We start from the raw sequence: 27,733 nt of genomic DNA, 5'->3' as shown, positions 1-27,733 counted from the left end.
ACTTTTCTCACAAAGAAGTTTGTATAAATGTTTTTCAATAAAAGGGTTTTATATATATATATTTTTATAGAATTAAGAGTCTATAATATTTCCAACTCTAATCTGATAGCATCGAGTATTTCTGAGATTAATATTAGTGCTGATTGAATTAAAAGAAACCAATGAGGAAAACGGATCTGGGAAGGACATTTTTGTATCTATCTGTCTGTCTGTCTGTCTGTCTGTCTATCTATCTGTCTATCTGTCTGTCTGTCTATCTATCTGTCTGTCTGTCTGTCTGTCTGTCTACCAGCAGGTGGCGCTAACGCACCTGTACACGAATTGTAACGGACGTGGACAGACTCCACGAACAAGAAACCTCGTGACGTCACTCGGTTGAGCAACCGGCGCGCTGCACGGAAGGAGAAGCGTGTGTTCACTATCACTTCCTCAGAAAGCGGGATTTGTGGTAAGTTTCATAACGAACAGTTGTCTGTCTTTTAATGAGAACTTTTGAACTGAACAAATGGGAAATAGACTCGAGAGTTCACCTCTGAACGTCGGACTAACAGCCAGTTGTAGTTGATGTCAGCGTTGTTCATGTCGCTCGTTACTAGTAGTTAGCACTGATGGAGCTAAACAGCTAACAGGACTGCTGTCGGTTCTTGTTCTCTTCTGGTGTTTCAAGTGGAGCTCATCAACCGTCACTGGACATTTTTAGTCGGTTTCCGTTATACTGTTGAACTTCTGCCTATTTGTATCCTGAATAGCTCTTGTATATGTATATATATATATATATATATGTATTGTCTGACATCTGGATGTCTCCACACAGTCAATATGGCCTCAGATGACATCGCACAGCTGGCTGAAGCCCTCTCCAAGACTCATGTTGGGGACGGGGAGCTGAGCTATAAAGGCCTGGGACTGAAGCTGGACAACGCAGAATCAGGTGAGATCCTGGGCAGCCGAGAGGGCATCGCTTTCCTTTCTTTTGCACCAGTGTTATTGTTGACATCAGGAGGACCTCTCCCCGTCCTCTCCTCACACTCGATCATCTTCCCCTCTGTGCTTTCAGCGGAGGAGCTGGTCCGCGAGATCGAACAGCACCGGGGTCTGAGAGCTCTGCGCCTCGAAGGAAACACCGTGGGAGTGGAGGCGGCCCAAACCATCGCCAAGGCTCTGGAGAGCAAAGACCTGCTGCAGGTACTCCGACCATAGTTTCCTTTCCAAGTAAAGCTCAAATGATCCGTGGGAAGGATTCATAATGTTGTTATTCCAGTGACATTAGAGACTTGTTTGACTTTTTTCATATTGAAGTAAAAATCAAATGCATCACAAGCAAATGTTACCAAAACAGGAAGAGAAAAGCAACACCACTTCTCTCTGTTTTCATCCGGTTAACAACTCTTTGTCTCTCAGAGATGCTATTGGAGCGACATGTTCACCGGGAGGCTGCGCTCTGAAATCCCAACAGCTCTGGTGAGAAACGCAGCCACTGGCTCGCAGTTTTGTTTCATGGAGCCGTTTTGTAATGGATCGTCTTTGATGTCCTCTCTATTTCCTTGTATTTCAGTGTTTTGATGTGTTCACACACGCCCGGTCTCGCGGATATATATATATATTTTTTAATGCACATGTTCTCTTTTTATGCTCTCATCAGAGGTCCCTGGGCAGTGCGTTAATGAGAGCCGAGGCCAGGCTGACTGAGCTGGACCTGAGCGATAACGCCTTCGGACCCGACGGCGTGAAGGGGATCGAGCAGCTGCTGAAGAGCCCCTCCTGTCACACCCTCAGGGAGCTGCGGCTCAACAATTGTGGCATGGGGATCGGGGGAGGAAAGGTGAGCCGGCGGAAAAGCAGAACTGGCTCAAAACAGTGTTGTTAGTATGGAATTGTATTTCGGTGCAAACGGTGACGGTGCTCCTCCGGTCGATGTAGATCCTGGCTGAAGCTCTGATGGATTGCCACAGACAGTCGTCGGCTCTCGGAGCTCCGTTCAGACTGAGAGTGTTCGTCGCAGGGAGGAACCGCCTGGAAAATGAGGGAGCTCGTGCCCTGGCTAAGGCCTTTCAGGTAGAAAACACTCATCATCAAAGGGACTGGCTTTTCTTAATAAGATGTGTCTTGCACCTTATCAAGAATCCCAACCGCCTGGTCAGACAAAACATTTGAAGATGCAGCCTCGGGCGACTGTAAGCTTTCTCTCTGCTTTTCTACGGAAGCTGATTGGCAGCCTGGAGGAGGTCCACATGCCCCAGAATGGAATAAACTACGCAGGTGTGATGGCGTTAGCTTCAGGCATGCGACACAATCCAGAGCTGCGGGTCCTCAACCTCAACGACAACACCTTCACCAAGAAGGGAACGCTGGCCATGGCACAGGTGAGGCCTGTTTATCGTCAGAAATTTCCTGCGAGCAGAGAGGAGCCGTTTCCAGTGCGTTAAACACGTCCTTTCTTTTCCTCCCGTTGGCCGTCCAGGCTCTGCGACACCTTCGGAACGTCCAGGTGATCAACTTCGGCGACTGTCTGGTCCGCTCCGAGGGAGCCATCGCCCTCGCTGCAGTCCTGAGAGAAGGACTGCCGATCCTCCAGGTCAGTTCGCTGTCAACTGTCTCTCCGTGTCTACTCCCTCGTCAGCGTATTTTACACTGCTGTGTTATGTTGCCGTCGTCTTCAGGAGATCAACCTGTCATTTGGTGAGATCACGGAGGCAGCGGCGCTGGTGGTGGCTCAGGCCATCGTGGACAAACCTCACATGGAGAAAGTGGATCTGAACGGTACGCTCACTGTGGAACTGGATCTGCTGTGTTTGCAGAAAGAGGCAGCGGAGTTGGAAATACTGCGGAAGTTGTGGAATTAGGAAGCTGCTAAAATGTTCTTGGAAAAGTGTTAATTATCATGAAAATATTGGAAAATTTTAGCCCAAGTGTTTTTTTTAAACCTGAAAGTGAAATAACGTTATTATATGAAATAAGACATGGTTATTAGAGGTTAAAATGTCTGTCGAATGTGACTTTAACAGGTAACTGTCTGGGAGAGGAGGGCTGTGAGGCTTTGAGAGAGACGATGGAGCACATGGACAAAGGAGACATGCTGGCATCACTCAGGTCGTTTTTGTGTTCGAGACGACTGATACTGGATATTTGAGGCCGATAGCAACATTAGGGAGTAAAAAATGTACAATAATTATTATAGATAACTAAAAAAAAAAGATAATTCTAACTTACCTCATGCACCTTTTTCTGCCTTAATGTTTTGCAAAAAAAATGTTTTTATATCAGCCAACATATATGCTGCTACTAATATATCTTTGACAGGCCAATATCAGCTGATAAAATCGGTATCAGTTGGGCTTAAGTTTAATCAATTGAATATTTCCTGAAGCTACTTTTATTTTTTAATGAACTGCACACGCATATGGACGCGTAAATCTAAAATTGTATTTGTTTGACTTCACTACAGCGATGATGAAGGCGAACCTGATGACGAGGATGAGGAAGATGATGATGACGACGAAGATGACGCCAGTGATGACTGTCAAGACGAGAACGAGGAGTACGGTGACATTGTGAAGGAAAACGGACTAAATAGAATTGACGACGGTCCTGCAAAACCCGAGAGCTCAGTAAGCCCAAACTAAACTAATGTCACTGTCCCGTTTCACATCGATGTGCTTCTGTTTGTTCATTTCTACTCAAACGTCGAGTGCCGTGCCATCAGCACGTTGCACAAACCAGGAAAAGAAAAGGCTCTCTCGGTGGCTCTGACTGCGTCTTTGTGTCCGTCCACAGGCAGAGATCATGTCTTTCCTCAGCTGCCCGTCTGCAGAGAAGCTTCTTCAGCTGGGGGAGATGAGGACGAGCCTGCAGCAACAGGTGAGAAGAAAGTGCCTCCATCATGTTGTTGATGTACGAGGTGCCATCAGAGAGTTCAGAGTTTGCAGCTATAACGACAACAAAAAACGCTCCTGATTTGATATCAGGCCGCCAAGTCCTTCAAAGTCGTCCCTTTGTGTGCAGCTCTCCTGAAACACTTTGAACGCACCGTGGAAGCTCCGTTCTGTAAAAAAACAATCAAGCGATATCTTTGATTTGAGCTGGATCTTCTTCACGGTGTCAAAACAGCGACTCATTGGCTTGAACTTCATTTTGAGAAAGAAGTCCAGCACGCAGGGGAGGCGGGGAGCAACGATTGTGTTGATGAGGGCGAAATACTCGCTCGGTTTCAACATGCTGAGCAGGAGCCTCGTCACGAAGGAGAACCAAAGTGCCATCACAACATGCCGTCTTCTCAGTGTGCTCGTTCAGGTGTAGAATTCGTGCACCAACTGGGTGTAAGAAGCTGCTGCTGATCTACTTCTCTGTTCTCTTCAGGTCGACGCAGCCGAGCCACACAAGGCTGCTGATGTCTTTTTGAAAATTGGCTCCTTGTACGCCGAAGATCTGGAAGTCAATACTGCCGTTCTAGAAACTATTGGTGAGTAAAATGACACTTGTACTCACCTTTTTTGACTTGGAGCATCTGCAGACAGTCCATCTCCAATGTAGTTCACAGAGGTGGCTGCATATTCGGGAGGATACCTTCGTACTACTGCAAACAAACATCAGTGTTTTGCTGTTGTATTTTCTTCTAATAATTGAAAAGCGCGGCTGCTGGATCTCTTTCTTTCTGCACACGGTGATGTGATCGGTGTCAGAGCTACCGGCTGCCTCATTTAAATGACCTGTATCACCGTGTCCCACAGATGCAGTATTGAAGAAGCTGCTCTCTGGTCCTGCCCTCCAGTCATACTGCTTCCTCTCCACACTGCTCATCATGATGGGACTCCTCAAGGTACAGAACTGCTGCAGTACCCATAACCCCCCCCTCTCTCATCTACGGCCGCGTTTACACCGTTTTGAAAGGAAAAAAAGAGCTCCATCCACACGAGTGTTGTAGCAGCTAATCTCCCATCCACTCGAACGCTCCTGTTATGTATAGAACCGTTCACTTCCACTCGGTATACCACACAAAACTGGTCATGCAGCGTACATGATGACCCGTCAGACTCGGTGGCCTGCGGTGTTGGTTAGGCTGAGACATGAGGAGTGAGGTGGTTCGGGTAAGAATAATCTGATGGGTCACCAAACGCAGGGCAACACAGGCGCTGCATGTTTGGCCGCTGGTCACGGGAATCGTTGCAAATTACTTGAATTATAGCCTCCCGCACATGTCGGCAGTAGTAGCAACATGAAATGCCGATTTTCTGAAACCTGAATCATCTTCAGACAAATATACAGCTGAAGTGATCGAGGCTCTGTTTTCTGTTTAGCCTGACGCACAAAATCTTTGAGACAAAACTACCCTCTCAAAATAAATAAAAACATTTTCCCAACGTCTGAGATCACTATTTGTTCGTGTACTAAGGGAAGTATGTCAGTTGAAACGGAGCATGTAACTTTATATCAATTCAGTCGGTGTCAGTTTATTTATTTTTCTGTTGTGTTTTTCAGGGAGAGGGGAAAATGAAAAAGGCGTTGCTGGTCCCAGGTCAGCTGCTGTGTTTGGAACATGCTGTGCAGCAGGAATACTTCCCCCAGCACCACGCATCACTGCTTCACACCTTCCTGTCCAAGTAGGACCATTTTTCATCTTCACAAATCTCTGACTCCCATTAAGTTTCTTTCATCTAAACTCGGAGACAAAATGTTTATAAATTGTAGCTTCTCACGATAGTTTCAATATGAGGCATTTAGGGGATATTTGTTAATTGTGGCATCAGAAAATAAGCTGGGTTACACTCTCCCCCTCTAAACCGCATGAACACTAAAGATTTGTACAGTAATGTGTAATTATCTTTTTCACAAAATGGATTTTATCAAGGAGGTCTCAAAAAAACAAAAAAACAAAACGTTCAGAAACTGCTATCAAAGTCGTGGTATCGGTACCAACCCAAGTTATGATCAAGAAGGGAGACTGGACAGCCGAAATAAAAGCGTAAATCTGGTGTTGAACATGTTACGAGAACAAGATTTTATTCTTACACTTTGTATTTGTGTGTGAATCTGCAGGAACAGTGAAGCCTTGAAGTCCTGCAGCAGCGCCAGCGAGAGGCTGAGCTCTGCTCTGGAGAAGATGTGCCACGACCAACACTGATCGCAGCGATCAGCCGATGCCAACGCAGACACGCAGACACACACTGGACTGACACTGCTGCCTCCCACTTGAACAAAAGGACAACCACTGATGTCCGCTCCTCATTTGTGCATTTTATGAAGGCAGGACAAAAGACTGTCCACAATGTCTTAAGTTTTATTTTTCTACTTTTGCTTGTGACTTATATTTTTTTATAGAAAATAGATAGAAAATAATAATTAAAAAAAATTATATAGAAGTAAATATCAGTTCGCCATGTGTGGGAGAAGAAAAAGTAGAGTTAACATTGGACAACATCATTCTGGCACCTTTTGAAATATCTGCATTCAGTTTGGAAATTTGCTGTTAAGCAATGACAAAACAATACATGTATTTCAGACAAGAGTCCCTGCACATCTACGGACATGTTGGGATAAACATGAAATTTCTTTACAGGTTAATTAATCTGGTAGTTTGGCAAAGTGTGACAGAACACGCAACTCCAGACCTGCTGTAACTGGAGACCTGCATCTCACACGCACTGATATTTGTTGCTCTCTAAATGTGGTCAAGGAATGCTGAGACAGAAACGGTGATTACAATAAATCTATAAATCTAAATAAATTAGTCCAAAATACAGAGAAGACTTGATCGTCTTGCAGGCTGTCCAGTTACAATCACCATGTTGCCACTGCTTAGAAAGTCCAGACAAATCAGAGGAGTAACACACACACACACACACACACACCGACCTGCACTGTGATCAGCTGTAGCACTGCAGGGCTCAGGGGACCAAAATACCGTTTATCTGCTGTTTTATTGGGGGCAAAAAAAATGTTCTTATTTGACTTTGTGTTGCACAAATTCATTTTGTGTGTATTACCTCATGTAGCTGTTTGTGTGTTGGTGATGGGAAACGGAATATACTGTAATAACCTTCCGATAATCTGAATAACAAATAGACTATGAACAAGTGCATTTATTCAGTCAAGATGTTCGTTTACCTGATCCGTTGTTATTTTGTACTAAATATTGTGTCTTAAATGTAACTCATCTGACAAGATTGACTCAATCTATGTATGTGTATATACTGTGTGTCTGTGTGTGCGCGCGTGTGTGTGTTCAGCAGCGGTACCAAGTTAGTTACTAGTCATCCTCAGATAGACAACTTTGGTGAAGAAAACAGGTGACCATAACCAGATAATGCTGTAAACACTTGTCTGAGTGAGCTGCAAGTAGAAAAAGGCGAGAATAACTTTATATTTTCGGGGTGAACTATTCCTTTAACAGGCTGAGCGCAGCAGTGTGCACAGTCCAGTGGTGGGAGGTGGAGGTGTGCGCGTCAGGAGGGAGTCGTCGTGGATGAAGGGGATAAACGGAGTTTGTTTTGGATGGGGGACAGTCGGGAGGGGGTGGGGGGTGAGAGAGAGCTGCAGAGTCCGTGAGAGAGTCAGCGGCCAGTAACGACCTGCAGCTGGACGGAACCACGACCGAACCACGGTGAGTCCGTGCGTCTAATCCATTCCTATGACTAGATAACCAAATGGAAGGATTTGTCCTACATTTAGCTATTCACGCGATTCTAACAGTAACACCGAAAATCTAAATTGAAAGTTGCATATCTATTCGTCAAATATCCAACAATGTTTTTTGTTTTTATTTTGCGCCAAATTAAAGAAACATTTCTTGAATTTTTACAATGCTGATGACTTGATACTTTCATGACTTATGTACCTCAATTGAAGAAATACACGACTGGTATTTGTCCAAATCACATCCCTCTAGGTTTCTGTCTCAAAACTTGCGCAAAAACTACATCTCTACGCACACGACTGCACGATGTAAGTTTGGGAAGGTTTGGGGTGGGGGGTGATGCCAGGTAATGTCAGGTAATGAGGTGAACGTATTCAGAGCCGCTTAAAAACAGTCTTCTCACCGTCCCTGGCCAGAGGACACACGTTTTTTTCATTGGGAAACGCGTTTTGGCACAACACCGGCAGGGAAAGACACTGCGTCTTTGTGCGCGGCCGGTGCGGCTGCTCCTCTGCGGTTTGGACTGTTGATCCTCAGAGGGACGCGGACAAATAGTTCGGATGGAGGAAATTCCTCCGTCTCTGGTTTCTTGGCCCCTTTCTGTACCGGGGGTCATACCAACAAAACATAGTATGCTGCTAAATATCGGTGCTTTTCATAGTCATTTGCTCCGCTGCTTGAGATAGCGCTGAATAGGCCAATTATGCAGTCATGGGTTTCCATATGGTTCATCTATGACAGGATTTGATGTGACACTTTTGACATGAAAGCTTTTAGGCATGGCACCATTGCACGTGTCAACATTTTGAGACTCAAAATTTCAGAGTGTGGAGCTGCAAAGCTTTTCATGTCCATTCCTGTGGATCAAGACTGTTGATCCGACATGGGAATGTGGTTTTAAGGCATTCCAGTGAAGACTAGAGCAGACCAATCTGACCAAATGGCACTAATCCCCAAAAGTACAGAATGATGGAGACTTCTTTTGTCATACTAAGCTTTGGAGAGGAAAAATAAATCAATATGACACACACCTTTTTTTCTTCTCGTATAGAATTGAGACTAACTCAGAATATAATACGTCCTGTCATATAACTTCACCGAACCAGAAGCTGCATGGTTTTGGAAGTGGTGGCCTCTTGCAGTTGTGGAAAATGATCAATTCTACACTATACTGTAAAAACACTTGAGTGTAAGTCATGCATTTAAATGTACAAATGTATTCTCAATAAATTAAAACAAGAGAAGTAATTTGGCAGACAATTGTCCCTGTAACTGATATAATACTATACACTCTATTAAGATATAAACTATTTTGTTTTTGCTTAAAATTTCGTTAAAGTAAAAGATCTAAGACTTTTTCTATGCACAGAAAAGTTTTATTTCACTCAAATTTTGTTCACAAATTCATGAAAATTTGTCGTATCTTTGCCGAGATAATCCCTCCACCTGACAAGAGTGCTACATCAGGCAATTAAACAGCATGTATGAATGTTCTTTTCATTACCTTAAGTCATCTCGTACGTTGTTTTCAAGAATCTGGCAGTACATTCATCCGGCCTTACAACCGCAGAACGCGTGTGACCACACCAGTTGAGGACCGCCACACTCAGTGCACATGAGCAAGCATGGCATAAGGGGAGAGCGAAGAGAGACAAGAGCAGCATGGAAAAACAACAAAGACTGGGCTGGTTGATGGGGCCATTAACTACAGATCAGAAACGTGCAGAGCCAGAGACACCTGCAGAAAGGAACACAAAGTTATTGACATGCATTAGAGGCTTATGAATGCACGGAGAGTGGAAGAGCTCAGTGCATCATTGGAGTTCCATCAGCAGTTTAGACCTACAGTAGCAGTACTGGTAACTAAAGGCAGGTTCAGGGTCACATAAATGAATTCAAGAATCAATAACGGGTCTACTAAGGTTCCTCAGATCTATAAAATCTACCGTGTCCCGGGGTCCCGGGCCCAAGACTATTAACCGTGACTTACCTCCACAGGTAGAAGTGAGACTGAGTTAACTGGTGTTATTTCCCATCAGATGAACTCCCAGCTCCTTCCTGACACCCTGTGGGTCCTGCTGCTCCTCTGCATCCCTGCAGCGCACACAGCACAATGTCCACAGCAATGCATCTGTGATCAGATCCAGCTCACTGTGACCTGCGTCAACAAGAACCTCACCCAAGTTCCTCCTACTGTCGATGAGGTTTAACATTTCTGCCATATCCTTTTAAGCCTTATATCAACCAAATACAAACTATGATGACCATGTTAAAGAATTATAACCACAAGGCTACATTTTTCTGTGCTACTCCTCGTCCTCAATCTAATGTGTTAATCTCCATGCTCTATAGATCACAGTGAAACTGGATCTTCGAGGTAATGACATCCAGGAACTTCCCAACGGGGCTTTTAAACACACTCCCTACCTGACTCACCTGTTGCTGCAGCGCTGTAACATCCGCAGGGTGAAGGAGGGGGCTTTCCGCGGACTCGGCCGCCTCGTCTTCCTCAACCTGGCCAACAACAACATTGATATCCTCTACCAGGTGACCACAAACTCCACATCCAGTTTTCACAACCACCTCAATTCTCCCGTCACCTCATCATTGCGCTCTGCCTTTATTCACACAAAAGTTTGGTTTTGTGAGTGCAGGAGTCATTCGATGGTCTGTCCTCGCTGAAGCAGCTCATGATCGACCGTAACCGCGTGGAAGAGATCAGGCCTGGAGCTTTCACTCAGCTGGGCTTCCTCAACCTGCTCTCCCTCACGCACAACCAGCTGGTCTACATCCCCAACCTGGCCTTCCAGGTACACAAACCCAACATCCTGCTCAAAAAGAACTGCAAAAACGGCTTCGGACCAGGATTTAAATAGCCGACCTCTGCTCCTTTCAGGGCTTGCAGAACATCAAGTGGCTTCGTCTCAGTCACAACTCTCTAAACTACCTGGACACCGAGGCCTTCGCCGGTCTGTTCACGCTCACCCGACTCAGTCTGGACCACAACGAGCTGCAGTTCTTCCCCACTGAGACCATGACTCGGTAAGGACACTTGGTGAGGTGGGACCAAAGATTAAATATAAAAGTGGACGTAGCTTCCAGGTCTTAAACGTGAGGCCAATGTGGCTGTTGCTCTGAAAAAGGCTCTGACTCCACAAACGACCATTCACTTTCTCTAATGAAATACAAAGTCAATACATGTTTTACACAAGTCATAACGGTGTCATTCACTAAAGTCACTTCTTATTTTTCTGGCAGTCCATCTGAAAATAATCCCATCATTAATTAGATATTGGGCCTCAGAGAGGTATGTTTTGGGGCATGTCTGTTTGATTGACAGGCCTGTGGTGCAGTCAGGTTGATTTTCCAATCAGGTAGAATCAGATCCACCTCTCGCTCCTCCCCAGTCGTCCAAATATGGTCACTTCTTACTCCAAAATAGAAAGATGGCGACGGCCAGAATACTGAACTCTGGGAGGGGAGATGCACTTATGTTCAGCCATTGAAAAGAAATAGCTGCATCTGAAACATTTAAAGGTGCGGCCTGTATTTCACAATCAATTAGTCAATAAGACTCATGTCAGAAACACATAACATATGGAGCTACATTGATATTAGTGATAAAACGTTATTTCTACCAGGTAATGTTTCCTCCTTGACTTTAGTCTAAATTCATAACAGAAATGTTTTAAAAGTTATACGTGTCATATAGTTTGTTAATGTTAGTTTAATTTTAACTTTTGTATTTTATGTCTCTTCATTCTAAAATGGAAAGTGGCTGCAACATCTATAATTTTGTTAGATTTGACATTGTTTTGAAGTTCTTCATGCTCTGCCTCCTTTAATTGTCAACGATGAAACAAGCTGTAAGATATTAGTGTGTCCAAAAGATAAAAACAAAACCCTCATAACTTTTGAAAAAGCCACACGAGGGAGTTCAACTCACAGACGGACCTGTCGTGTCGTATCGTGTCCGTGTGTTCACTGTGTCCAGACTGACAGAGGTGACCCGTCTGGATCTGAGCTACAACCCCATGACGTACCTGGGAGAGGAGGCGGTGTCCATGACCAAGCTGACCCACCTCTTCCTGGACCACATGTCCCTGCAGGACCTGGCCAACACGGCTGTGTCCAAATCCCCCAGCCTCACGCACCTGGACATCAGCCACAACCAGCTGCGCGTTGTCCAGCCCTTCTCTGAAGCCTCACCCAAGCTGGCCCGCCTCAACCTGGCCGGGAACCCCATCTACTGCAACTGCTACCTGCGTCCACTCAGGTACAAGCAGACCTTTGAGGATGACGTACCGACAGCCACGTCCCCACTTTGATCTTCTCTTTTGTGCTCCATTGCAGAGAGTGGGCAATCCGGGGGAAGGTGAAGCTGATGGGGACGTGTGGAGGACCGGCCCACCTCTCGGGAGAGAACCTGGAGGCGGTTCACCCTCCAGAGCTGCGCTGTCAGAGCCAGGAGGCCATGCTGAAGGCCGAGTTCGAGGAAGCAACCAGGATCACGCCACCGCCCACCCAGGAGCCTGAGAACAAGGTCAAGTGTCCCGCCAATTGCGTCTGTGAGGTGAGGGAAGTATGTGATGAGGACCGGTTGGATTAAAAAAAAAAAAGGGATATTGGTTATAATGTACTATTTTTTTTTTTTCATGTACTGACACTCATTTCTTATCGAGTTAGACGTTACACTGCAAAAATTGTGGATCTAACAAAGTCAAATAATCTAACAATTAGATTTAAGTCTGTAAAAGCTGCATGTCTTGAAACTAGAATCAGTAGAAGTAGAAAGACTTCCAGACTACTTTCAATATCATTAAATGTTAATGAACTTCTGTCTGTGGCTCCGACAGTAGAGCAGGTTGCCCAGTAACTGTAAGGTCAGTGGTGAGGGCTCGGATGTGCATATCTTCACATTTTCCCACAGTTGATAGTAAAAATGGTGACATGTGAGACGTAATTGTCCTGCACACCCCCACCCCCACACGAACAAACCAAGGTAGCACTTGGCTGCTCGCTGCTGTAGTTATTTATTGCACGTTTGTAAAGTGGTTTGTATTTTAAGTCTGCATTGGATTTGTTTATGTTCATGATTTTCTTGAGTAATTTGCTAAAATGTATAAACTACAAACAGCGGCTATTATCAGATACATTCTAGAGCAGTGGTGTTGTTTGCACACAGGTGACATCAGTTAAGTTTGTCAGGTTCGGTGTTTAGGTTTAGCCGTGTGTCTCTGTCCCCTTCGTCCACTACATGTCCGTTCCCCCTCTGTCGGCAGGCGGAGACGCACCACTCTTCGTGTGAAAACCGCGGCCACACCAAAGTGCCTCGGGGTTTCTCTCCCGCCACTCGTCTCCTGGACCTGCGCGGCAACCACTTCCACTACATCCCTAGCAACAGCTTCCCCGGCGTCGGCCAGGTCGTGTCCCTGCACCTGCAGCGCTGCAAGATCGTGGAGGTGGAGGGAGGGGCCTTCAGCGGGATGAAGGGACTCATATACCTGTACCTGTCCGAGAATGACTTCACTTCCCTCAGCCCCGACGCCTTTAAAGGTTCTTTACAGCCAAAATTGAATTAGTCAACAGCATTCTGACTTCCTTTACTGGTTAAACAAAAGCCTAATTCAGTTTCTGCCATCTGAATCCACAGGTCTGCCTCAGCTGACTTACCTCCACCTGGAGAAGAACCGCTTCAGCGGTTTCCCCAAAGCAGCCTTCAAACTGTTGCCGAGTCTGCTGGCACTTCACCTGGAGAACAACGCCATCACCAAGCTGGAGCCGGGGATCATGACGGGGGCCGAGGGGCTCCGAGCCCTCTACCTCACCGGCAACGCCATCGAGCACGTGTCGCCCCGGGCTCTGGACCAGGCCAACGATCTGGATACGCTCCACCTGGGCGGAAACAAGCTGAGGGAGGTTCCCTCTGAAGCGCTGAGCAAGGCGGGGAACCTCAGGGACCTCAGGCTGTCTGGAAACTCAATCCGCTGGGTGGGACCGAACGCTTTCCAGCCGCTGGAGAGGACACTGAAGGAGTTGTATCTGGATAACATGGGACTGGAGAAAGTGAGTGGGCAACATAAAAATCTATTTTCATCCATAACATCAATCTTTCTCCTCAAACCTGACGTCTGACGTTATCTGTCTCTCTCCAGATGTCGCAGAACTCCTTGGCAGGTCTGGGTCCAGGGCTGAGGAGCCTGTTCCTGGAGGGCAACCAGCTGGAGGAGGTGCCCGACTTCCACCTGCTCACCTCTCTGGAGGTCATCAACCTGGCTGACAACCCTCTGATGTGTGACTGCCCTCTGCTGCCACTACGTCTGTAAGACAGCACAATGAGTGTAGTCATGACTGAGGTTTAACAGCTTCAAAATGTTCCTTAAAAGGGACAAAACCAGTTTATAAGAATGACGTTGGAAAATTGTGCCACTTAAAGCCACTTATTTAGTGTCTGGGCGTTTTATTTAAATAACTGCATCTTCCCTTCTTCATCTAGATGGATCGAGAAAGTTAACCTCAAGGTACGAGCCACCTGCGCCAATCCCCCCGAACTGAGGGGTCGAAGGGTCAAGGATGTCCACGTTTTCAGGTCCTGTCCTGGAGGAGAGAGTCTCCCCGCCGCTCCGATGGTCACCCCGAAGCCGGGAAAGGCGCCGAAGGCCAACAAACCCAAACCAATGCACCTCAACGGCCTGCGGCAGGTCAAAATGATCAAAGCCAAATCCAAACTTCGCAAGAGTCCAAACACGAAACAGGCAGCCGCGAAGAAAACCACCAAAACCACAAAGAAACCCAGCATGGCTTAAATCTGCTGCCTTTGGTGTTGCATCTGGATTCTGTTCTGAAGTTTGGAGACCAGAGCGTCCAGGAAACCGACAAAGATTTTGAGTTTAACATCGAATCGACTCTCTCGTCATAAAAACTGTAACATGTGCCAGCTATAAAATTTAAAAAAAACCTAGCTGCAGAGGCTGTGCTGTATTTTACACCTCCAGCCAGTCCGTTTTCATTCACACCGTTTATAGGCCAGTTGTTTACCGCATTTCCTCTTGCTGTCTAATCACTCAACTGTTGAATGAGGTCAGAGATTTTACAGTTACATTCCCAGCTACATAAAACTAGTTAGACCAAGCTCTAGTTAAAATTGTTATCTTTAAAGAGGTAAATGAAGTCGATGTCATAAGCCAGCACTGCTGTTATTTGATCAGAAATGATTGAATTTTAGTCTTCATGTCAGATATCTGTAACCACTACATGACAACATCTAGTCCCATTTATAAAGACTTCATTAAAGCAGTAAACCTAGGAAACAGTATTTTTTTTTTTATTTTTTTATAATCATTGATGGCATGTTTACAAGAGAAAACATTTGGATATAAAAGAGGAAAAAAAATAAAACATAACAAACACTTGGTTGATGTCGTTATTAACCAACAAGACTGTCAGAGTCCCATTTACAGATTTGATGTTAGACAATCATATTAAAGGTCCCATATTGTGTAAATTGAGATTTCCATTTCTTTTTTGACAGTAAAGGTGTAGGTGCTATAAGAATACTGTAAAAGGTTCAAAACGTTCAGACGACACAGAAATGCACACAACCCATATTCAACAAATTTGCTGATGAACAAGCTGTTTGGACTTCCTTAACTTTGTGATGTCACAAAGTCAAGCTCACTTCCACCCTCAGTGCAGCCCACTGTCCAACCTTTTACGTGAAGGAAAACACAAAGTGACCATTCCATCATGTTGCTTGCAAGCTACAAGACCAAAGGAAACCTGTGATTGGTCTGGGGGTGTGTCACTCAGAAAACAGTCAGCCAATCAGGAGAGAGTCACTGATATCAATGCACCTTAAAGAGACAGATACAAAACAGGTAGAGCTCCGGAGAGAAGCTTGAAAGAGATGTAAAACTATGTTACGATGGTTTTTGATACCTAAAACATCAAGACTACAAATATAATGCCAAAAAAAAAAAATTGTAAGATATGGGACCTTTAAACTAAAACGAGAGAAACTTAAACCGCTTTTGTGTAGTGGAGCTTGACAACATGGAGAAAATGAGGTAGTTTTAAAAGTGTTGAAGCCGCTTGTTGCGAGCAATACACAGTCATCTTTTAAGTTATAGTAAGATAATGTTATATTTTAATGAAATCAAACAGTTTTTGATACTAAAAGTCATTTAACTGTAAGAAAGTTATGTATTTAACTCCTTAAAGAGTATTTATAGTTATGCTGAGTCTGTCATTCCCACACTTGGATCAAAAAGCCTACCTGTGCACAAGGATAATCAGTGATCCAGTGTTAGCATTAGCGTATCTCACTGATGCAGCATTACTATTGAGGGTTTACTCTCCAAACACTATCAGAGTTTTTATTAAGTCACTGCTAATGCCCATCGCTGGCCATCTTTGTCAGCAGATTAGTTTTAAATAACCAACTCTGCTGCTGAATGTTGGATTATTATCTGCTGACTTCTGAAAAAGTAGCTATTTAAGGAAAGCTGGTTTCCCACAGAACTCGGGGACTCGTAGTCTTAAACTGAATCATGAGTGTCACCAAAACAGCCAGGATTGAAGTCTTGAAGGTGACGATATATTCATCACATCGGCTTTATTTTACTTCGTCATGGAGTCATTCAGTCGCTTTGCTCCTCCGCAGATCGCCTCTGTAAAGAAACCCACTCATCTCATCTCACCATCCCTTCAGCCTCTTCCATCACGTTTTGCTCCATGCTGCTCTCCAATGTTTCATCCATGACGCTCTCATCCGCCAGGCTCCCCTCCTCTTGGTCTAGTCGATCATTTTCACTCTGCTCCATGCTGCCATCACAGATAAATCTCACGCACTCATCTCCTCCGTCTTTACTTTGCGCCGTCTTTTCGCCCGCTACATCTTCTGCACTGCTCGCCTCTGCTGCTCGATGTAGTCCCGGCTTCAACGGCCGCCCTCCCTCCTCCAGTTTGATCACACCCAGAGGGACTGGTTGAGGGTTGTTTGGGATCTCGATAGGGGTCTCCGTCTCCATCTCCTCCACTTTCACCTGCACTAAACAAACTGGAGACACAAATAGGTCAGTAAATCCCCAAATTTGACAAGCAAATGAGGACAAAGTGAGTCTGTCTGCTTACTATCCTGCTCCACCGGCTCAGACTTGGGCTGGATGAGCGGCACTTTTGGAGGAAGGCTTTGAGGACTTTCGGCAACAAGGACCTCAGCTGGCTGGTCATCTTCAGCTTGTTCCTGAGACAGCCTCTTCCTTGAGTGCCTCTTTTCTAAAGAAGGAAAAACGATCACCATCATATGAGGGAAAAAAACAAAAACAAAGACTCCATGTACATGCCTGAGTCAGAACGTACTCTTTCTCCCGAACACAAAGGTCCTGGGTTTCTTGTTCCGTGCCACCTGGGTTTCAATAAATTCAACTGGAAAACAGAATAAAACATCTGTCATTTTATTAAAGGGTCAGAAAAATCTACACATCAGTGACCAACACCATCAGTTGCCTCCAGCTTAATGAGGTAAGCTTGTGATGCCTCAAATAAATCTTTTTGCTGTATTTATTTGCAATAGATTATTATTGCAATTAATTACGCGTTTTAACCCATTTTTCTGCATCATTACCGAGTCCAGGAGGCGGCTGGAGCTGGTAGCCCACGAGGTCACACCAGCCGACGGGGTAGATGTCGGGGGACTGGTGGTCCACCCACTGGTCGAACTCGTCCTCCCAGCCGTCGAAGTGGATGAGCAGCAGGCGGCCAGCGCAGCGCTTCACGGTGGCCACACACACCAGCCGGGGCTCCATCAGGTCCACCGCCTCCAGCTTCATGTTGGGTGAGAAGCGGTGACCGGGGTAGTCCTGAGAAAAGAGCCGTTCAGAAAGGGGTTGTCCCGGTCCATTAAGATGATCAACTTGTGTGTGTGTGTGTGTGTGTGAGATCACACTCGCAGTTGGCCTTTCAAAACAGCAGAACTTCACACCAGGTTTGGACTTACAGCGTTGAACAGTCTCGCCGGTGCAGCTTTGGCTTCGGTCTCCTTCAGGTATTTCTCCCAGGAGAAGGTCTGAGCATCGTAACCTGCCAGGAAACAGACAGTATATTACACAAGTGTGAATATAAACAATATGTGAGGGTGGATAAAATAGTTCTGAGACTCCTCTTGTTGTACCGTGACATGCAGGGAACATGGGGAGGCAATAACCTCGGTTAGGAAGTATTCCAAGTTTCGTTGCTTGATCATCTTCAGCACCCGATTTACACGTTTATGACCTCAGTCGGGGCATTCGCATTTTCTCCACGTACCTGAAACTTGAGCCGAGAGCATACGTCGACTTTTGTGTCAAATTTTGGGGGAACAGAAGGAAGTCATGGAGACAAAATCCGCGAAAAGAGGTGGTGGAGACCGTCAACTGTTTTGTTGGAGAACTAAAGTTCCACAGTTCAGTTTGTTTGCTCTGAATGTTTCCCCTCAGACCATCACAGTTGAACTCCATGTTGACAATCTGATCCTGGGGGGCGAATTCACAGTGCACAGCCCACACACACACATGATGAAGAAAACCCCCCTGACATGATGTACGTGTATGTACATACAGTGACATTGTTTTATTGCTGTAGATTTTCTGAAGTGTTTCAAGGGGTTTCCGTTGCCAAATTCTTGAGTTTGATACAAAATTTACAGTGTGCCATCTGGTAGAAATTCCCAACGTGTCACAAAAACATGTGTAACTCAGGCGCTGATGTTAATCAAACAACGAAACTTGAGGTACTTACTCAAAGTTTGTAGCTTCCCTCTGATCAGTGCACGTCCCGGCGTTACTTACTGTTCATGCGCAACAGGAGCAGTCTCACGACTTTCTGATCCACCTCTTACTGCTGGAACAACAGGTTGATATTTACCTTGAGGTACGGTGAGAGGGATGTTGTTCTTCTTACAGAAGTCAACTGGCAGGATGGCGTGAGAGGAGGCATGGTAACAGAACCAGTCAGAGCCATTGTTTGATATGGCGCCATCAATACCCACCATCAGGTAGCCGTCAAAGAGCACCTGGAGACGAGTGAGGGGGGAGACAGACACACAGCAAAAACCGGGATAAAGACGCCGCAGTGAAGACGTTAGTGGGTTCAAGACAAAGTCATTAATCTTATTAATCTGTAACGGATCACCTCTTACATGACTGATGAGGGCCGAATTAGTGGCCTTACCTTATGTACTGTGGCCACACAGATATTTCCCAGGTTGAGGGGGTCAATGGCCTCCAGCTTCATTCCTTCTTCAAAGAAACTTCCCGCCATGTAGGTGATCCGAGGCTGTGGATCGCACATGAGCTTCACATTCACTATCACGCTGAGTCTACACTCATGTAAAACAGTGAAGAAGTTAAGCTGCAGAAAATAAAAGCTCTGACCAAAGAACAATGAATATTTCCAGCACTTTTAACATCAAACTCTTCTCAGAAATGACTGATCCTAATATAGTGTGTGTGTTAAAACCGGATTAAATTGAGCAAACCTGTAAAGATTCAAGTGTTACAGCAGAACACAGATTAGAAAGTGTTAACTGGCTGAGTCTAAAAAGTATCATCACATCTAAAGAGTCTCAGGAAAAAAAAGGCACAACATCAGTTGATTCATACACTTACAGCTTAGTAATAAAAGAAAGTACACTATAAGACAGGTGTTACTGAGGTCATGCATCATATCTTTAGTATAAACAACTCCTTACCTTTTTAAAGAGTGTGAATGTACTGTCATAGTTGCCCTTCACATAACTAGAAGCTTCCACGCTGTTTGCTATAAAAAAGTAAGAGGAAAAACATGTATTTTTATTATAAAGGTGCAACAAATCTAAAAGTGAAAAGCCCAGTATTCTTTAACCCAGAAGAAGGAACTGACTTTTTAATCCATCGGCTAAAGCAGCTGATGAATTTCAAGTAGCAAAGGCTCAAATTATATCCGTTCAGCTCGCTATGTGATATTTGAATTACTTTAAGAACATGACATCATCAATGTGGATGGAAAACATACATATAAATAAATGTGTGTTTTGCTTGCGTTTCATTAATTTCCTGGTCTTCCTACAGTCCTTAAAACATCACAGGGAAAGTTGTTTGTTCAGATTGTTAAACAAAGCAGACTAATTAATAAACTCTGCAAATGGATTGATAAACTAAGAACACAACATGTTGTCATGTGTTTTCACTATTGTCTCTACCAAGGAGGTTTTGTTTTCAGTTTGTTACATGTTGTTGATCAGCTGGATCACAGGGAAACCACCGGCCCCATTTCCAGGAAACTTGGTAGAAGGGTGTCTCATGATTCACATGAAAACAATACATTTTGGTGCAGATCTGAATCACGGAGCAGATTCACACATTTTTATTTCCCTGTAAGTTAACTGAGGTTGGGCATTTGGCCAACTAAATGTCACACATCTTAAATTCCACCAGATGGCGTCAAAGTTCAAAAGTGAAAAAACATTTTCCATTCTAGAAATACGATGACTCAATTTCGCAATCCACATCCACGGGTATAGAAATCATCTGATTCTCAAGCAGCTGCTCAAACTTAATACAGCGAGCAGTCTTTATGGAGATTTCACAGGTGAGAACCAGAACAATGTAATATTACCACAATTAGACGAGTGGACCGTTGGTAGAGGTCTGCGCTCTCTGACTGGCCAGCTTACTGTTGTTACTCATTGTTGTATAATTTGGAATAATAATGACAAATCTGTGCTTTATTTCAATAGGTACAAATAACCTCAACAAAACCTGCTGCCATTTTATCCTGAGGTCCAAGGTCCTCATCTGAAGTCTTAATGCTCTTTGATCCAGCTCAACTTGGTGCTCCTCCAAATATTTTCTACACAGAGGTTATTAATCCAGCTGCACAAAATTCCACCTCAGATTTTTGTCCCCCGTTTCATTCACGGTCTCTGTAGGACTTGAATATTTACATCTCCTTTTTCGCAGCTAAATTATACCCCGGAGACAAAGTACTTTCAATCAAACAAGATGGCGTTCTTCCTCTATGCTACAAGCTGGCTTCGATATCACTGGATTTTTGTCCCCAGCTACCTGGCAGGTGTCTTCATTTTTCTCTTTAACTTTGTACGTACCAGATGCTTTAATATCGTGACCCACTTTGCTGGACCAGCCGACCGGGTGCAGGAGGGGACTCCACATGTGGCACCAGAAATCGTAGACGGCGTTCTCGGGGAAGTCGCTTCGGTCGGCGTACACCAGCCGTAGACGGCCGCCAACAATGGAGTCTATGATGGCCATGCGGGTTCGGCTCACGTGTTTGGGGTCCACCACCTCCACACGCATGCCCACCCTGAAACTGGCCTTCATGCTTTCTGCCAGCTGGGAAGAGGACAGAGATGTTGATTCAGTATAATCTTCACATGTACAAGACACAGGGGTTACACGAGACAAATCCTAATATCAGATGTACCTTCACGTAGATGTTAACAGGTAGAGTGTGGGACCCCACCAGCTTCTTCATCAGATACTCCTTCCAGTCCGAGATGTCCGGGTTCACATCTGTAGACGCACAATTTGTTAAATTACAAAACATCCTCATGATAAAATAAACAATCAGGGACAATCACAACATGAATGAATCAATATGTGCTTTATTGATCCTAATAAAATTCCAACGCTTCTGTTTTTAAAAGTCCTAAAGAGCGCCATGTATTGTGCTGAATCAACCGAGACAGTAAGAACTCATGTTTCCTGTCCTGATTGAGGTCACTGAACATGTTCTGTGGTCATGCAGCTCTGTGTGGTTCAGGTCCGATCATGAATCCTCACCTTGTGGCGGCACCAGCAGCTTGCTCGTCATGGCGCACCACCCGATCGGGTTCAGCTCTCCGGAGACGAGGCTGCACCAGAAATCGTGGCTGCTGTCGTGCTCAAAGCCTTCGTATCGCAGTAGAGCTTTGTATCCTGGACACAAGGAAGGGGAGGAAGAAGAGTTACTGCTTGGCAAAATTTCAGGCAAATATAAGTTTCAGTTAAGATCCCATATTAGGTAGTGTCTACTGTTGATGAATTAACTGTACTTTATCACGTTAAATACCAGGAACAGCACAGCCAAAACGGGTGGGGTACGTATCAACATTCAGTTTTACAAGTGCTGAGATACTTTATTTTTTGCCTCCAGTCTATCTTATTGGTGAAAATGTTGGCTGCTTAAGAACAACAAAAACAACGTTTTCTGTCTCATTTTTGTGTTGCTACAGCCCTTAAATCTTGTTCCAGATCATTTTAAAGGCCCAATTTTGTATAAAAGCAGATTTCCGTTTCTTTTTCCGTTATAAAGCAGGTTTATGTGCTACATTAATACTATGAAAGAGTTAAAACAATCACTACATACAGAAACATACACAAACTGTATTGAGCAACTGTGCTGTTTGGACCAGCTGTTAGGTTTTTTTTGTGAATTTGTGATGTCATGCACGGCCCACTGTCCAACCCTTACATCTGGAAAGAAACACTGAACGGTCATTCAGTCATGGAGCTTGTAAGCTACAAGACCAAAGAAAACCCTTGATTGGCTTTGGCCTGCATCACTCAGAAATTAAGAGGAGATGGTCATCGATATCGACGTGCCTTAAAGAGGCCGACACAAAGCTGCCTGTTGTTGGTAGAGCTCCAGCAGGAAGAAGAAATGATCTTCTTATGGATATCAAGACTGTTAGTTAAACACTGGAAATGTGTCAAATACGGTACCTTTAAGACTGGTTGACAATAAGAAAATAAAAGTGGCAACTGCTTAAAATAAAAACAAAAATCATAATTACAAAACAAAAGGTTCGGTGTTTGATGTACACACCTGCAATCTGGATGACTGTAGCAATCCAGTAGACTTTACTGGGAAGGACTGCATTTGTGTTCAGGACCTCCACTTTCACCCCCACAGCGATGTCGTCCCAGTGGGCACACAGAGGAGCCTGCCGAGTCGGAGGTCACCCACAGATCATCAGTGTGACATGTCTCATGCTCCACATTCAAATACCTTCCAGGAATTTCAACAGTTAAACTATTAACATAATAAAGTTCATTTATTCAGCACTTCCGTGTTCTTTAAATTTGGTGAATTACTTCTGCTAATGACTGAGTCACCCCACTTTGTGTGCATTTATACATTGGTCTTTATTTTTCATACTTAAAAACTTTTTATTAATCCATCTTATTTTGATTGTACGCATATTTAAAAAAAAAAAAAAAAAAATTCTTAAGTGTGCTTACCTTTACCCCCCCCAACATTCCTATGCTGCAACAACTAAATTTCCTCACCGTTGGATTAATAAAGTCTCATCTTATCTTTCATGATCTGCTGTGTGTTCGTAAAAACTCTAGACATTACACGTCAAAAACATGACTCACATGTCCAAAGCAGGAGACAGACGCAGCCAGAGATGTTTCCTTCTCCAGGTAGGTGCCCCAGTCGAAACCTGTAGATGCTACAGAATAAAAAGAGCAGGCGAATTATGAAGTAAGAAATTTTACAAAGTCTATTTGCAGCTCAAAATATTTCTACAGGAGAAGCAGCAAATATCAGTAAAGCTTATCTTCGAGATAAGTCGAGACATGCCCCCCCCACCACACGGCCGCGATATGTCAACATGACTGCGAGCAGCAATGTGTAAAAGTGACCAGAAAACATGCATGTGCGCGTGTTTCAAAATGTGAGGTCCTGCATCAAGTGTAAACTTTTCTATTAACATACATGAAGTGATTCTGTGTTTTATTTTGGAACTTTAATGTCTTGTGAACTGCAAGTAATTAATTTGTGAGTGTGTGTGTGTGGTCAGTGCCTTTAGCATCCACTGGGGCTGCTGGAGGAGTTTTGTTCAACTTGTGAAGCACAGTAGCTTTTTTTGTTGGGGGCTTTCCCTGAAGAGAGAGAGAGAGAGAGAGAGATACAGGCACACAAAAAGATAACAAAAATGGTCAAATCTTCTCCTTTAGAAACTGTGGTTACAGTTTGGTCATAGTTTCTGATATGTAAACAGAAGACTAAACAAACAAAACACCACCAGTGTCTGTGGTAACGGTTTTATTAGAACAAGGATAAGTATCAACTTTAAAAATACAACAACAAAATTTAACAGTTGTCAAGACTCAAAGTCTTTGGGTCTCCGCTGCAGCGTAACATCTTTGTACCAGAAGCACAAGCTGGTACAGACAGGCATACCAAAAAAAGATCGTCACAGTGTGAATGAAAGTGATCACAAATGGCAGGAAGTGATGTCATTGGGCAAACAAATTAGCATTACCCAGCATGCAATTAAGTAATTAAACAGGCTTAAAACATTTGGAGCATTTCAGTAAAGATACAAAAATAGGCTGTAACTCAAAACCATGAGCATTATACACAAAGTGGAGAGGTTATATGTCATGTATATTTATTATGAAATGGTTTACACCGTTATATTATTGTTCACTGTCCCGTGAGCTATAGTTTGTTTTTAAACAATACATTTAAATTAAATCTTTAAAAAAAAAAAAGAGGAAACAGTTACCATAATATTGCTCAGCTCTCAGATTCAGCTTTCTTCAACACGTTTTTAATGCTGAATGAAAGTTAAATCTTTTACATTTAGAGTGAATAACTTTGGAGGTCTTGGGGGGGAGGGGGGGAGTTCAAAATAAAAGACTTTCATTTGCCTCCTTGTTTGTTGACCTTACCAGCTGATGCAGATACTTGGCGGAGGGGTCACCTGGCTCCGAGGCGTGTCTGATCTGTTTGGGCACGGCGGTGGCTTTGAGGAGCCGGCCCCGGCGGATGGGATGGTCCACAGTGTCCTGGTAGTCGTCCGGGTGGAAATGCTTCTGGCAGACGAAGATCTTGTTGAGCACGTGGAGGGGAGTGTTTACATCCATGGCCAGGGTAAACAGCCATTGTCTCAGCCGCTCCGGGTCGCCGAGTGGGAACCGATGAAAGGCGACGGTCGGCCGCTTAGTGTTGTTGCAGGTGTCGACGCAGCACTTGAGAACCATTTGAGTATTTTATAATACGTAGACGTCTCCGTTTAATTAGAGAATGACAAATAAGAAAAGCACGCGCTGTGTCCGAGATCACGCTCTCAGGTCACTGCGTAATGGCAAGCGTGTTTTTGTGCAGCGCGCGGTCTCCGTCTTCTTCTACCTCGGTTGTTTTTCCTGCAGTGGTGGCCAGTAAATATACCAACACTGCCACCTTGTGTTCGTTATTACAAATCATGGAAATAATAGGACCAAAAAAAGCCTTCATAAGACTACATTTAACACCACCAACAATGTCTATCAGTCTATTATTGGATAAATATTGTTAACAAATGTGTGTGGAGACTTGTGAAGGTGTATCTCGCGCTACACTTACGGAATTAGATTTGTAGTCTGATTTTAAGAAAGTGTATAGGAATATGCAAAACCTTAAGAGCATCCTGAGATTTGTTGATGTGTAAAAGAGATTGTAAATGTCCATTAAGATTTGAAAATGTGGACAAAAATCAATAAATGTGATTTAAGACTCTATTGTAAATATGTAAAAGAATACAGTGAAGGAAATAATTATTTGATCCCTTGCCAATTTTGTAAGTTTGCCCACTGACAAAGTAGTTCCGGGCTGATCCCTCACCTTTCTCATGATCATCGATACCCCACGAGGCAAGATCTTGCGTGGAGCCCCAGACTGAGGGCGATTGATGGTCATTTTGTGTTTCTTCCATTTCCGAATAATCGCACCAACAGTTGTCTCCTTCTCACCGAGCTGCTTGCCGATGGTCTTGTAGCCCATTCCAGCCTTGTGCAGGTCTACAATTTTGTCCCTGACGTCCTCAGACAGCTTTCTGGTCTTGCCCATGATGGAGCGGTTGGAATCTGATTGACTGATTCTGTGGACAGGTGTCTTTTATACAGGTAATGAGTTGAGACAGGTGTCTTTTATACAGGTAACGAGTTGAGATTCAGAGTACTTCCTTAAAGCCAGAGGTCTAATCTGACCGGTCTGTGGGAGCCAAAATTCTTGCTGGTTGGTAGAGGATCAAATACTTATTTCACATAATCAAATGCAAATCAATTTATAAATTTTATATGATGTGATTTTCTGGATTTTTTTGGGGGGGGGGGGATATTCTGTCTCTGTTAAAAATAAACCTACCTACAATTATAGACCGTTCATTTCTTTGTCAGCAGGCAAACTTACAAAATTGGCAAGGGATCAAATAATTATTTCCTTCACTGTATATTTACTCAAAAAAGATCAATGTAATAAGATTGAAAAATTTGAGCTGTAAAAATAGATGCGGCAGATGGAAATAGTTATACATTTTGCTGAAATTAGTTAATTAGTCAATTACTTGATTAATCACCAACTATTTTGATAAGATGGTAATCATTTTGAGTAATTAAAAAAAATGATTCTCTGCATCCAGCTTCTTAAATGTGAACATATTCTGGTTCATTTAGTCCTCCATGATAATAAACCGAATATGTTTTGATTATGGACTGTTTTCCGGGACAATACAAGATGCTTTAGGCTGCACCTCGGGCTTTGATAAACACTGGTTGCCATTTTTCACCCCTTTCTGACTTTATAAAGCTCAAATAGCTCATTAATTGATCAAGAAACTCATCAATTAAATAATAACCGTTATTTGCGGCCCAAGTTATACGAAAAATGTGTCACTTTTCTTCTCTATAGTAATTAATGCAATACTAACTCCAGATAACGAACTTTTTTAGCTGTTTCTATAGAGAACTGAATAAGCCACAAACACAAAGAATATTTCATGGGAAACTTCTTTTCACATGACGAGTAAAAGTCTCAAACTTCTCCACAAATTACTTCTAGTTATTTAATTAAGCAAAGTAATGAATTAAACCTTCCCCACTGGTTCTACGTACCCAGTGTTCAACAGCAGAGTCTGTTTGAATGAACAAATAACATAATATTTTCTCACCTGCAGACGTGCCAATATGGAGGACCTCTTTGAGTTTGATGAAAAGGAGCGTGAGCAGTATATGGTGCAGAAACGCTTTGACTTTGAGAAGAAGGTGCCAAGGGTGCCGGTCTTCCCACACATCTCACACACCGCTATAAAAAATACATACAAATCAATCAAAAGAGATTACTTTTTTTTTAATTTTTTTTACATGAAACAATCTATTCACTTTATTAATTTCCCTCACAGCCTACTGAGATTCTTCATGGTTCACGTGTATTGTCGAGAAGTGTCGTTGCTGCTTTTGACTCACTTTTGTATCGAAATGGAAATGAAATGAAAGGACAGAAAAAAATGCACTTTGTTCTCTCCCTTTAATTTGCGCCTCACCTGGTTGCCCATATTTGTCCGTTCCCCCCGGTTTCAACCCTCCTCCTGTCAGATGCTCCTCGTTACCTCCTCCGTCAGTATCATCAAACTGCATGGGTGCCTTCTCGTTGTTTTCTGCCTGTGAGGAGAAAAATACAAAAAGAGTGGTGAACACAACCTGTGTACAACCGGTTGAAAGCTCTGACAATGCCTTTCTCTTTCTGCGGTATCCCACTGTGGTCCACAATAATGGCTCCTCACACTAACGCCCGGCTCTCTCGGTTCCGCTGTGATTCTTCTCCGTTGGATCGCTGGCAGGCAGCTGCTGCAGCCCGCTCCATTACAGGAGGGACAGTGTGGACGGACAAACACTGTCGGAGCGGCTCCTGGCCTCAGCTTCAGAGCCCCTGGACCTGGTCGGGACTCAAAGTACTCCTTTCCAAAATGCTCGCTGCACAGGTGAGAGTTTGGTGTTGCGGTCCAGTGGGCGCGAGTGCGTTGCACCTGCTTCTCCCATTTGTGAAACTCCTCCGGGTCCTTGGGGAATTTAAACAGTGTCACACCGTCGTCTGCAGTTTTGCCACATCCGTAGGCCACGCAGTGGTAGGGCATCCTGTGATGTGCTCAGCAGAGGACCATCAACTCCTCGTGACCTTCTTTTAAGGAATCCTTTCTTATTTTCAGTGGTAGGGTGTCTTTCTGTGTGCCCTACAATGGAAAGAGAGGATTTCATGTTATGATTAGCAGTCAATTTTCTATTTCCTATCACAGAAGAAATATATTTAAAAACAATT

General features: G+C 44.0%; 3 protein-coding genes across 3 annotated transcripts; 2 read left to right on the top strand and 1 right to left on the bottom strand.

Annotated features, from left to right (window-relative positions):
* The first annotated feature begins 298 nt into the window (after window positions 1–298).
* rangap1b (Ran GTPase activating protein 1b) lies at window positions 299–7,146 on the top strand. The gene is made up of 16 exons (XM_069722229.1): window positions 299–448; window positions 815–931; window positions 1,058–1,185; window positions 1,402–1,461; window positions 1,643–1,822; window positions 1,921–2,055; window positions 2,205–2,363; window positions 2,462–2,575; window positions 2,661–2,760; window positions 3,006–3,090; window positions 3,446–3,608; window positions 3,775–3,858; window positions 4,357–4,459; window positions 4,728–4,816; window positions 5,476–5,597; window positions 6,034–7,146. The coding sequence occupies exons 2-16, from the start codon at window positions 820–822 to the stop codon at window positions 6,116–6,118; spliced, it is 1,719 nt and encodes a 572-aa protein (XP_069578330.1). The 5' UTR covers window positions 299–448; window positions 815–819; the 3' UTR covers window positions 6,119–7,146.
* Window positions 7,147–7,526: 380 nt separating this feature from the next.
* chadlb (chondroadherin-like b) lies at window positions 7,527–15,039 on the top strand. Its single transcript, XM_069722185.1, has 11 exons — window positions 7,527–7,597; window positions 9,670–9,834; window positions 9,983–10,177; window positions 10,285–10,440; window positions 10,527–10,672; window positions 11,625–11,906; window positions 11,984–12,203; window positions 12,913–13,186; window positions 13,284–13,696; window positions 13,786–13,952; window positions 14,127–15,039. The coding sequence occupies exons 2-11, from the start codon at window positions 9,670–9,672 to the stop codon at window positions 14,434–14,436; spliced, it is 2,328 nt and encodes a 775-aa protein (XP_069578286.1). The 5' UTR covers window positions 7,527–7,597; the 3' UTR covers window positions 14,437–15,039.
* A 14-nt stretch (window positions 15,040–15,053) lies between these two features.
* Window positions 15,054–27,667, bottom strand: l3mbtl2 (L3MBTL histone methyl-lysine binding protein 2). Its single transcript, XM_069722184.1, has 17 exons — window positions 27,201–27,667; window positions 26,961–27,078; window positions 26,589–26,722; window positions 23,460–23,538; window positions 23,029–23,105; window positions 22,475–22,592; window positions 21,451–21,585; window positions 21,092–21,180; window positions 20,754–21,000; window positions 19,359–19,426; window positions 18,839–18,943; window positions 18,533–18,680; window positions 17,628–17,710; window positions 17,256–17,490; window positions 16,991–17,056; window positions 16,763–16,906; window positions 15,054–16,688 (listed from the first exon to the last, which is right to left on the bottom strand). The coding sequence occupies exons 1-17, from the start codon at window positions 27,549–27,551 to the stop codon at window positions 16,321–16,323; spliced, it is 2,565 nt and encodes an 854-aa protein (XP_069578285.1). The 5' UTR covers window positions 27,552–27,667; the 3' UTR covers window positions 15,054–16,320.
* Window positions 27,668–27,733: the final 66 nt, after the last annotated feature.

This window comes from Brachyistius frenatus, unplaced genomic scaffold (assembly GCF_029030835.1).
Source record: "Brachyistius frenatus isolate BFR_SWC_R1_liver_20210118 unplaced genomic scaffold, ASM2903083v1 Contig_283, whole genome shotgun sequence".
Taxonomy (NCBI): Eukaryota; Metazoa; Chordata; class Actinopteri; family Embiotocidae; genus Brachyistius; species Brachyistius frenatus.
The sequence above is the reverse complement of the archived record's forward strand: the minus strand, read 5'-3'. Positions and strand labels throughout refer to the sequence as shown.

What these genes read in the sequence shown, in the direction of transcription:
- rangap1b (XM_069722229.1), top strand. Translation starts at nt 820, where the DNA reads ATGGCCTCAGATGACATCGCACAGCTGGCTGAAGCCCTCTCCAAGACT. An exon ending in GGACGAGCCTGCAGCAACAG is followed by an intron (nt 3,859 to 4,356) that starts GTGAGAAGAAAG and finishes TGTTCTCTTCAG; the next exon opens with GTCGACGCAGCCGAGCCACA. An exon ending in CTTCACACCTTCCTGTCCAA is followed by an intron (nt 5,598 to 6,033) that starts GTAGGACCATTT and finishes GTGAATCTGCAG; the next exon opens with GAACAGTGAAGCCTTGAAGT.
- chadlb (XM_069722185.1), top strand. Translation starts at nt 9,670, where the DNA reads ATGAACTCCCAGCTCCTTCCTGACACCCTGTGGGTCCTGCTGCTCCTC. An exon ending in CCCACTGAGACCATGACTCG is followed by an intron (nt 10,673 to 11,624) that starts GTAAGGACACTT and finishes CACTGTGTCCAG; the next exon opens with ACTGACAGAGGTGACCCGTC. An exon ending in TGCTACCTGCGTCCACTCAG is followed by an intron (nt 11,907 to 11,983) that starts GTACAAGCAGAC and finishes GCTCCATTGCAG; the next exon opens with AGAGTGGGCAATCCGGGGGA.
- l3mbtl2 (XM_069722184.1), bottom strand. Translation starts at nt 27,551, where the DNA reads ATGCCCTACCACTGCGTGGCCTACGGATGTGGCAAAACTGCAGACGAC. An exon ending in TCACGATATTAAAGCATCTG is followed by an intron (nt 19,427 to 20,753) that starts GTACGTACAAAG and finishes ACTTTTTTATAG; the next exon opens with CAAACAGCGTGGAAGCTTCT. An exon ending in TGAGCCGGTGGAGCAGGATA is followed by an intron (nt 16,689 to 16,762) that starts GTAAGCAGACAG and finishes TTGTGTCTCCAG; the next exon opens with TTTGTTTAGTGCAGGTGAAA.